Source organism: Zingiber officinale, chromosome 2B (assembly GCF_018446385.1).
Source record: "Zingiber officinale cultivar Zhangliang chromosome 2B, Zo_v1.1, whole genome shotgun sequence".
Taxonomy (NCBI): Eukaryota; Viridiplantae; Streptophyta; class Magnoliopsida; order Zingiberales; family Zingiberaceae; genus Zingiber; species Zingiber officinale.
Window position 1 is genome coordinate 89,768,252 of NC_055989.1, and position 11,839 is coordinate 89,780,090.

General features: G+C 36.9%; 1 protein-coding gene across 1 annotated transcript; it reads left to right on the forward strand.

Moving 5' to 3' along the window:
- The first annotated feature begins 8,842 nt into the window (after positions 1 to 8,842).
- On the forward strand, positions 8,843 to 11,636 carry LOC122046290 (sm-like protein LSM2). Its single transcript, XM_042606898.1, has 3 exons — positions 8,843 to 8,988; positions 9,090 to 9,248; positions 11,301 to 11,636. Exons 1-3 carry the CDS (start codon positions 8,986 to 8,988, stop codon positions 11,418 to 11,420), a joined length of 282 nt encoding a protein of 93 aa, XP_042462832.1. The 5' UTR covers positions 8,843 to 8,985; the 3' UTR covers positions 11,421 to 11,636.
- The last annotated feature ends 203 nt before the right edge of the window (positions 11,637 to 11,839 follow it).

Below are 11,839 nucleotides of genomic sequence, written 5' to 3' on the forward strand. Positions count from 1 at the left end.
GCTAATTGTACATAAGAGCTATGGTCCAATTAAGTCATGTGAGTGGAATATTAACCTCAAATAAAGGAAATAGGGGCTCTCATATCTAGATCAAGAGGATCAAACACCATACATGAAGTCCTTGTGGACATCTAGATAAAGAATCCTTAGTTATGGCTAGGTAAGAAAGTCCTAGTAAATCGGGTGGACTGAGGGGTAGGAAGACCTAGTAAGTCAGTTTGATCGAGGGGTGGGAAGACTTAGCGAGTCAAGGATCAAATGTCAAATGGATAGGCTTTCCACTTGAGGAGGGGCCCTATGGTCCTTCATTTGAGAGGAGGATTATTGGAGTTGCAAAGTTACAAGCAAAGTCCCACAATAAAAACATATGGGAAAGATCATGAGCTTATAAGGGAAATATATCTTTATTGGTATGAAGTCTTTTGGGTAAAGTTCAAAAACAAAACCATAAGAGCTTAGGCCCAAAATGGACAATATCATACCATTATAGAGATACTTAAATTCCTTCGGTCCTAACAATAGGAACACAAGAAGTTGAGCAGAAGATGCAGCGAATGAGAAGGATGACACGGGAAAGGGAGTTAATGGGCCTGGTGCATCCAGGGGATAAGGAGTTGTGGAAGAGTACACCGGTGAAGTGAGATGGGTGTACATGGTACATCTGAAGGACGAGAAGCCGGGAGGAAACTTGCTTAAGGAGAAGGTTAGAGTTGAGTTTGGGTGAGCTTAACTCCGAACAACCAAAGCATCACCCAAGCGAGTAGAGTCCAAAATTGGTCAACTCTAAAGTTAACTTTCAAGACTTAAAGATCTGAGGCACATTAGTTGTCTGGAGACACCTCGGATGCCTAGAAAAGTTTCTGCCAAAAAAGGGACTTGAGGTGCCTCCAATGGACTAGAGGCACCTTAGATGAATAAAACTGAGGCACCTCCAGTTGATCGGAGGTGCATCCAATCCTACAGAATTGTTTGGTTGCTGTTGCGTTAAGAATGAGATTTTATGTCATTGGAGGCACCTTGGATGACATTAGAGGTGCCCCCACTGCCACGTCAGTATTGGTCACTTGTAACCAGAACGCTATAAATAGCATCCTAGAGCTAGGAGCTCAAGAACACACTTAGTATTCATTTTCTGTACCTCATTTTTGAACTTCTAACTGCTATATGGGGCTTCTCCTCCTTTGACTATTGTCAAAGAAGGAGCTTTTTTTTAGTACTTTCAACTGCTTTGGATTAACAATTACCTAAGTTGTAACCAAGTAAATCCTACCTCCTTACTTTACTTTTTTTATGTTATTGTTTATTATTAATTAATTGTGTACCCTTGCTAAGCTAGAAGTAAGAGAAGGTTCTAACTTATTTTGTATGTTATTCACCCCCTCTAACTGATTTACCCAATCCAACAATTGGTATCAGATCTCAACCATTTTAAAAGGACTGACCGTCCACTAAAGAAACAAGCAGATGGTCGAACCAAGCATTCATCCACCGAAGTTTGAAGGGGACTTCATGCTATAAAAGCGTCGTATGGAGGTATTTATGTAAAACTGACTTTGATATTCTTTTAATAATCAAATATAGTTTTGAAGCACACAAGGATGAGAATGGAGAAAAAAAGAAGAGCACCAATGGAACAAAAAGCAACAGATAGACTTTGTGGCCAACAATAAAGCGGAATTCCATTTGCTAAGTGTACTACCTCTTCAAGAAGCCAATCAGATTGGTGCCTACAACTTCATCAAAGAACTCTAGGAGAAGCTCCTAGAGTTTCATGAAGGAACATCGAAGGCCAAGCTAGCAAGATGGGATATCCTTCGAAATCAACTAACTAACCTCCAAATGGAAAAGGAAGAGAAGCTGGCTCAACTGCACATAAAGCTCAAAGAACTAATAACTAAACTCAAGAACCTCAAAGAAATGGTAACGAATCAGGATTCACTAAGGTATGCTTTAAATGTATTTCTGAGTACACCGGAATGGACGTTTATAGTAAATTCCTACTACATCTCCAAGGACCTCAAGGTAAGTAATTTAGAAAGTTTATTTTCTACATTTGACTTACATAAATCAAGATATGCAAGCTTGAGTAAAGAGGAGGAGTCAACCCAGAATTTAGCACTCAATGCCAAGAAGGATGAACTAGATTCAGATTCAACACCTGACGAAGATGAAAAGCTTATATGGTAAGGAAATTTAAAAAGTTCTTTATATTTAATAACTTTGATAAGAAACAGACAACAAACTTACTTCGGAGTAAAAGAAAAGTAAGGTGTTATAACTACCAAGAAGAAAGACATATCAAGGATAACTGTCCAAAATTAAGAAGCAAAGGAAAATAAAAGGAAAAATGGTCTAGAAAGTCAAAGCACAAAAATCTCAAAGCAACATAGAGCGAATCATCATCATCTAAATCCGAAAAAGAACTGGACTAACACTAATGGATAGCCACCAAAAAGAAGATGATGAAGTTGTTGGTGCAATATTCCCCAGGTCAAGGTTGACCGTGTTGACTGAGCTTGAATTTAGTCAAGCTCGAGTCTTGATGTTGTGGTTTCGATGTTTGACAATACATGTAGTCAATACATGAAGATTGCAGGTGCAATTGTTCATGTGTGAAGGAGAGTCAAGTAGGTCAAGGTTGACTGGATACTGGACGGGAAAATCCTGGTGAGTGAAGCGAGGTGAAAGTCCTAACTGGGAAGTTAGGCAATGAGAAATCCTAGTGAGTGAAGCTAGGTGAAAGTCCTGGTGAGTGAAGCCATGCAGATGGAAAGACCTAGTGAGTGAAGCTAGGCAAAAGGAAATCCTGGTGAGTGAAGCCAGGTGAAAGACCTACTGAGTGAAGCTAGGCAGAAGGAAATCCTGATGAGTGAAGCCAGGTGAAAGACCTAGTGAGTGAAGCTAGGCACAAGGAAGTCCTGGTGAGTGAAGCCAGGCACGAGGAAATCCAAATGGATCAAGGCTGATCGGACATCTGGTGTTGGAAAGTCCAAGTAAGTCAAAGGGATTGACCGGATACTTGGCACGAGGAGGAAAGTCCAAGCAGGTCAAAGGGATTGACCGGATACTTGGCACGAGGAGAAAAGTCCAAGTGGGTCAAAGGGATTGACCGGACACTTGGTGAGGGTGTCCTAGCAGGTCAAGGGTGACCGGATGCTAGGCACGATGAACCAACAAGTCATGGTTGACCAGATGTTGCTTTAGGAGGCTTTAGACTTGATTTTGGGAGAAAATAATGAGCTGGATCGATCAGCCGATCGATTGGCTCATGCCCAATCGATCGACCGATCGATCGGGCGAGTCTTCGCAACAAGCCTCCTCCCAATCGATCAGTGGATCGATTGGGACAAGTGCACGATCGCACAGAACAGCGCTGGATCGATCGGTCGATCGATCCAGAGCCCCCAATCGATCAGTAGATCGATTGGGAGCTGCGACTTCGCGCGATAACCCCTGGATCGATCGGTCGATTGATCCAGGCAATTCCCGAGAGCACAGAGGCACTCTGGATCGATCAGTCGATCGATCCAAAGCCTCCCCGACGATCGAGATCCAACCGTTGGCGCTGGATAAAGCCGTTGGCGTGCGATTCCTTCGCAAGAACTCACACTGTTTCATCTCATATCTTCACAGGGCTTCCAAAGCTTCTCCACAAAGTTCTCACCGCCAGATCTTGAGGGTTCCTGGAGGTTTGTCCAAGTCAAGAGGCGGATCTACAGCAGAAGAAGAAATCTAGGGTTAGGGTTTTCTTGTGCAAACTTGTAAGCTCTTGCTTGTATTTTGTTCCCTTTCCCTTTCTTCTTGTAGTGTGAACTTGTAGTGCTTCTCCGCCTTTGGTAGTTACCATAAAGGAGTATTTTTCATAGTAGAGGGTGCGTGAGTGTGTGGATCCTTGGATTAGTCACCTCTTCTTGAGGTGGATACCAAGTAAATCCTTAGTGTTAGCGTTGTATTTGTCTTCTTTGTATTTTCCGCTGCATATTTTTGAAGAAACAAGCAACGAAGAGCATGACGAGCACACCGAGCTATTCCCCCCCCCCCCCCCCCCACCCACCCACCTCTAGCTACATAATCGGTCCCAACAGAAGTCACATCGGAAGAGAGCATCAATGAAGGAGGGAGCATTTACTTACGAGTCCGATATGGTAAGTGAGATATGTTTAACCTTCCCACATATTAACTTTATGAAATTATCTAGAACTTTATGCAAAACTAAGACAAAATATATAGATGCAAAGAAAAACTATGCATGCTTACTAGAATATTTTGATAAACTTAAAGTTGAAAATGTAAAATTAAATGAAGAAATAAAACATTGAAATTAAAAAAGAATTATGCATGCTTACTAGAATATTTTGATAAACTTAAAGATGAAATGCTAAATTAAATGAAGAAATAGAAACATTGAAATTAAAAAAATTATGCAAGCTCAAATTACAATATTTTTCAAATTTTAAATTTTAAAAATTATGGAGAACTAAATTAGTATTTGAGAAATCATGGGGTCAAATTATAAAAGTTATAAAAAATGATATTCATGAAATTATTTAATTAATCCAGTAGTAATAATTTATTTTGGGTTCTAAAATCATGCTTTGCTTATTAAATTAATTTTATGTGCATACTTGAAATTATTTTAGTTAAATTTTTAAAAGCATTGACTAAATTAATTATTTATACACTTCTGTTCAATTTTCCTTGAGTTCAAATTTTTTTTTTCTGTGATAATAAAGATGGTATCTATTAACAAAAAATTTCAAAATTTTTTTACTATTATTTAATTTTTTATAAATTATTTAACAAAAATTAAATTCTTAAAATTAAGAATGTTTTGGAGATTTAATTTTGAAAATTTTAATTTTTGAATAGATAATTATTATATTATCCATGTTAAAAAAATAACAAGATTTTTAAAAGTCAAAATCTATTTTTAAGCATTTAACTTCCAAAAGAACTATTTCTGTATAAAATATTTATTTTTGATTATAAGAAAAATATTTTTTTCATAAAAAATTTTATTCTTGATCCGATGATTTTGTTTGACTTTGAAACTTTTTTCAAGATTTTTTAAAAATTTAGAATATTTTTCAAATTAATTTTAGCAAAATTTAGGTTTTAATACTTATAAATTATTTTATTTGTAAAATAATGTCGGTAAAAATACAGAACATTAGATCATCTATGTACAACCCCTAGAAAAATACAAAATATTGTGAATCACATTGTAGCAGCTGTCGTTTCTTAGTTGCTACAACCTCAAATTTATGTTATAGTAGTTATAGACTCGTAGCTGTTGCAACGTGTTTGTACAAGGATAACAACCACGTTGTAGCAACTACAATTTTATAGCTACTATAATTTAAAACTTATGTTGTAGCAGTATGGATCTATAGCTACTACAACATAGTTTTTAGCTGCTATAACTACATTGTACAAATACGTTGTAGTAGCTACAAAATTGTAATTGCTACAACCTCAAACTTGTGATGTAGCAGCTACTTATCAATAGCTGCTACAACCTCTTTATACAAGGCTAAGATATAACTTAATACACACCATTCAACAGTAAAAGTAAAAGTAAAAGTTATAAGACATACAAAAGATTACTCAAAATAGTCGTTATAACATAGACCAAAAGGAAGATAATAAAATGATCTAAGGTCTTTCTAGCAGATCAATAACCTCTTTTAAAGCTGTATTAACCTCTGTCACTTACTCATTCAGCTTGACAAGTGTGGTATGGGTCTTTTCTAGTGTATGAAGGCCTGCCTTCAACTCCCTCAATGTTTGATCCCGTTGAGGAACCGCTGGTGTAGAAGGACTTACTAAGATGTTCAGAGACATGGAGGGGGAAGAGTCTTCCCAAGACCCCATAGAAGTGTCAGAATTTAAATCATCGAGCACTATTAGGGGATCAGAAGAAGGTCTTGGTTTATGATATGTATAGATTATATACACTTTTATGCATATTTTGACGCACATCTACTTGTATTTGATGAGCATAATATATGTTTATTGCACCCTATTTCATTATAATATCATATTTCCACTCCTTTTATTAGGAGATCTACTTTTTGCTTATTTTCATTATTAGGACATGATTGGAGCAAAAATAGTGCTTGCAGATGACTCGGAGAACAAACAAGAAAAAGAGTCCAGCCGTGTGGAATCCACATGGTCGTGGCACATGCAAGAGATGGAGAAGGTACCAGCCATGTGAACCCACACGGCCGTGCCACAAGGCAGAGATGAAGCAAGACTTGGTCATGTTGATTCCACACTACTATGTTAACAAAATAGAGAAGGAGTAGACCTCGACCATGTGGATCCACACGGATGTGTGGATTTTCCAGAGCCAGAGCCAGAGCCATGCCAAGTGAAAACAAGGATGTGTTGAATCTTGGACATACTGCAGACTTATTTTGAAATGATTATAACTTTGCACTTGGTTAGATTTACAAGCTATTCTTTATACCAAAATGTATCTAACTTTAAGATATACAACTTTACTTTAGGTTCAGTAGAGAGGAAGTCGGGTCTATCCATGCTAAAAGGCACAGTCGTGCCTCCCAACCATGGCTTCATCGGAACCTCCACTTAAATTGTAGACCAAACTTTGAACTACTATAATTTTTGACTCGATTGGAGCCAAGGCTCGATCCAAATATCAAATTATACATAATTTCAAGGGTTACAACTTTAGTTCAGGGTGCATCATGAGAAAACTAGATTTAAGGAGTGAAAAACTTAGTTTGATGGACCCTATAGGGGGAATGCCCTAGATCATATGACTAAGGGGCTCTAGTGACAAGGATATCCCATTTCTGGACATCTAGGGTATTGCCTTGAAAGGGATGATAATTTTCCATAAGGAAGCATCTAATTAGATTTAATGGATTATCTCTAATCCTATGTTAATAAGTGTCATGTGTAATCTAGTGATTGTATGACCGGGGGGCCCTAGTGATAACGGGACTTACTAGGTTACCTCTTCTACTTAGTGGCATCGGACACAAATAGGGGTAGTACTCCGACAAGACCACCATGGGATAGTATCAGTATTTAGTTAGACTTCCTACATGTGCATAAGGATGGAGGTAATGAGATGAATAATGCATAGGGGCATTAATTAGCATCATAGTGAAATCGAAATCCTAAAATTACCTCCCAAACCATTTTTCACATCCTCTTAAGTTCAACCCCTCTCAAAATCAATCCTTCTCTCTCTTTCTCTCAACCTTCTCTCCCTCTCTTCAATCTCTCTTATAGCATTTGTGAACCATCTTTTGATTGTCTAGATAATTCAATGTGTAAAATGAACTAGTGTTTAATCAACAATCCCTATGAGATTAATATTTTATTACTTAACGACACCCGTACAGTTTCAGGGGATTCAAACATGCCATAATTTGCAAAGAGTCTTGCGTTATGATATGAAGGTGAAGGGTCAACATACACTAGGATGTAATCTTTATAATTGTGTGAATTTCATCAATTCCAGAGTTATAACCCATTAAATGTAAGAGAAGAGTTGGTGAAATTTAATTTAGGGAGTTGAAACGTCATTTCTAGAGTTATATCCCATTAAATGCAAGGGATGAATTGATTAAATTTAATTAATCAAAACCGCGTTGTAGCGGCTATGGACTCGTAGTTGCTACAATGTAATTGAACAAATCATGACCACATTGTAGCAGCTATACTTGAGATGTCTTATCCTTACGTATTTTCTCCTACTCAACCAGTCATACTTTCGAATGAATCAAGAAGGGATACTATTGATCTATCTATTAGCGACAAAGAATTTCTAACACCATCATCTGTTCAAGCAACTCAGTTGCCACCACACTCATCATAAGAAGAGCATGAAATTAAGCCGGTGAAAAATGAATTGAAACAAAGATTTTGGTCTCTCGATGAAGACGTGGTCCTTACGAAGTCATGAGAACTATCAGCACCGATGCAATTATTGGTAATGACCAGAAGGATCAAGTTTTTTGAAAACATATAGTTGATTACTACTAGAAGCATTGCCCCATTGAATCTATGACGAGAAGTTATTAGCGGCTAAAATCACATTATTATATATTTGCACCGATGGTAAATGAATTTTCTGCAACCTATAATAATTTTTATACACATCGTCAAAACAGTTGGAGTGACAAGAATGTGTTGGAGAATGCACTGAATATGTGGAAAGCCAACAACAATAATAAAGATTTTAAGTACACGCATGTATGGAGGGTTCTCAAAGAGTATGAGAAATATACTCCACAATCAGTTGCTCATTACTCTAACAAGAAGGCAAAGACATCCAAATCAGGAGGAAACACTTCGACATCAAATCCAGATACGAGTGTTGATTTGAATGACTATGAACTCCGCATTCTCTGATAGGGTAAAAGGCAGTGAAGAGGAAGAACAAATCTAAAGCTAGAGAGGGTGACAAATGGAATATAACATCGAATGACAAGATATTAAAGAATATCAAATAAAAAAATGACTTTATGGGAAGCCGAGATCTTTCATAAGAATTATGAAATTATTACGAAGGATACTAGTGAGATGACACCGTAACAACTTTATTTACATGAAAAAATGATTAAAAAATTAAATAGAAATATGACCTAGTGTAGATGTGTTTAAATTTATTTTTATATATTTTTATAATGTATGTTTTTCTATTTGATGCATTATAATGTTTATGTGTTTTTTTTAATTATTAATGTTATTTAATGTTAATAATTTATTAATTTAAATTTTATAAAAATTCAATGATATATAATATAAAATAGGAAGGAGAGATTAGAATTATAAATCTAATAGAAAGTGTGAGATAGGTTCATAGTGAGCGGAGACGTGAGATTTTTTATAGCACGGATGTGGCAACAAACTCTCAACGGGCTCTAACCGTGGATGCCCTAAGTTTTCAGGAACCTTGGCGCTGCCCTCTTCTCTCTCTCCCTCTGGATCTTTGCCGCAAAGATGGTACATTTGCTTTCGACTACAGCGTTCTCTGTCATCCTCGACTTCCTGCGGTTGAAGTTTTTTTCTCTCCTTATCTCGATTTGGTTTTCGTTTCGTTCCAGCTCTTCTTCTCGTACTTCAAGGAGTTGGTAGGTAAAGAAGTGACGGTGGAGCTGAAGAACGATCTCGCCATCAGAGGAACCCTCCACTCCGTCGACCAATACCTCAACATCAAGCTTGAGAACATCAAAGTCGTAGACGAAGGCAAATACCCGCACATGGTACTCCAGCCTTCTCCTGCATCTCTTTCTTCTTCGTGTAAATTTCCTTCCTTTCCCCGCTTTCCTCTCTTGATTACCCTTTTTTTTTGTGGAAAGCGCGTGTGCATGCGTGCTAATGTATGGGATTAGGGTTTAGGGTTTTGAGGTCTTTGAACGATTGGTAGCTCATTATTGAATGCATCAGTAATTAGAATCATTTCTCTGCAAAAGAAATCCTTTTGGAGGTTTGGCATAATCTAGTAGTGGGCACTCGACTACTTTGGAGATTCATTGAGCGTTTACTAGTTGATCCGATTGGATTCCTTTTAGCATTTCTGGATGTGTAGATTGGAATTCTATGGCCTTAGCTTTATTATTAGTTTTTCCCTCCTTTTCTTCTTCATTAATAAACAACAAATGACAGTTAGTTGCTAGGGCACCTAAAGCTAGATGTAGTACATGAATAGATTCCTTAAGAAATATACTCATTTAAGATAGTTTAGGTCTCCAATCTCTTACTGCTGATCTCAGAGGGTTTAGATTTTAGAGGGTTTCTAAAGATGTCATCACACAGGAGACAGAGGAGTGGTTTGATTGAATTGATAAATATAAAAAATTCAGAATGTAACCACGTTTCATTAAGCATTTTGTTTTATAAATGTCCATTATGATTTCATCATGTTCTCTGAGAGGCATAATATAATTCTGTGAAAAATAGCTATAGGTTGCACCTAGGCCCTCAGTCCGGTAGATGCTCTGTAAGAATCTAATATTTTATTAGAGTATATGCATGTTTGTGTTTGCATCGTTAATCAGTTTCTATTTTGCTTTTAGTTGATACCAAATGTGATCCAAATATTGCTTATTAGGTTTTTCTGGATCTGGTCTTACTCTTTAAATTTATTTCTCGAACGTTTGGTTGATTATATGATACTGCTTACTGATGGTTATGAATTCTGTTCTTTTGGAGTCGTTTTATGATCTTTCATTGGTTACATTTTTTTTGGGGGGATTGGCTAGTCGAAGGATAAAAGTGGTTCTTTTTGTTGTGGAGTTTTGCTGGAAGATAGTTGTGAATATGATACAGCAGTAAAAGCTGGAGTCTTTTGAAGAAATGTCTAGTTAGTCACAATTTGATGCTTTCTTCTTAATTATCTATGAAATTACTTCATTATTAAAAGCATTATATTGTTTTGATTGCTCTTTTCAGAGCCATTGTAGCAGAAGTTTTAACATGTGGATCGACGTCATTAGTTCAAAAGTAATAATCTAACTCCTTTCGGAGACAACAAACAATGTGAAGAAAAAACTTCTCATCCCTTTGTTCCCTTCTCATTCTTCTTCACTTGTTTACCTTCAATCCTTATGTTATCCTTTCTTTTGGCTGCAAAGGTTTATACTTGATATGGTTATGAGGTGGAGAAACTGCCTGCATTCTATAAACCATGGAGCATTCAAATTGATCCGTATAAATACCTTTGTGATTTATACTAAATGTGTGCTCTCTCAAAATCTCAAATTAGTACTATCCATTCTGTTATACTGCTAAGCATTCAAACAAATTATATTTGTGGGTTTTCAATAATCATGTCCCTTTTGAACCGCCCCATCCATTCTCATCTCTTGCTTTATCTTATTATTTATGTTCCATAACACGAGTTTCTTATCATTTATCTAACCAAAATTGTAAGGCCCTCAATGCCCAACATAATTTGTATACTTAGTCTCTGGAACACTTAGCTATTTGTTATTGATTTAGTGAATTTAGGAAGAGTACCATTTAATATATTGAGTCAGGGAATTGAAACGTAGCCTTTTAGATCTAGTCAATGCTATGGCATCAGAGATTCATGGTGTTATTGGGCAATTGAGAATGCCACGATCGGTCATATGTATTCCTTTATCAATGTTTATATACCGCAAGACCCCTCATATTAGTTCACACACTTTTAAGTGCCTCATCAAGCAAGTTAAATTGAACCATTACTGGTTTTGCGTTCACTATGAAGTTGTGTAATTTATGAACACCGGTAAACTCGCCTGAGCTCATCTCATGTTCTTTGATTGTTGCAGTTATCAGTACGCAACTGTTTTATCAGAGGGTCAGTGGTTCGGTATGTCCAGCTCCCCCCGGACGGTGTGGACGTCGATATCCTCCATGATGCGACAAGGAGAGAAGCCCGTGGAAGTTGACTTGCGGAACTAATAGTTTTCTAATAGCACACCTCCTGCTGGCTTTGGATTTTGTTGACTCTTGTATTTGCCAGACATTATGTTGTGAGGTAGCCTAAAATTTCCCTTCATATCGAATTCCAAGTTTTCACTACTCAGTTGTTTTGCTACTGGAATACGTCCAGGAGTTTTATATTTTATTAAACAAGTAGCGTGTGGCCGACGAGTTGTTTTCCAGATTCTGGTTAGATTCAAGCTTAATCAAGCAATGGACTCAGATCACATTTCAACCGGATTCCTAATAAGTGGATGAGGAGTTTAGAGTATTTGTGACCAACTTTATCTAAAAATTTTACCTACAAGTTTAGATAGATGAAGTCGTTAAAAAATCTTTGCTTTATTATCATATCCATTCTTTAAATTTGACAGGTATGAACATT

Coding starts and splice junctions, on each gene's coding strand:
- LOC122046290 (XM_042606898.1), top strand. Junction 9,249..11,300: donor AAGGCAAATACCCGCACATG/GTACTCCAGCCT, acceptor TGATTGTTGCAG/TTATCAGTACGCAACTGTTT.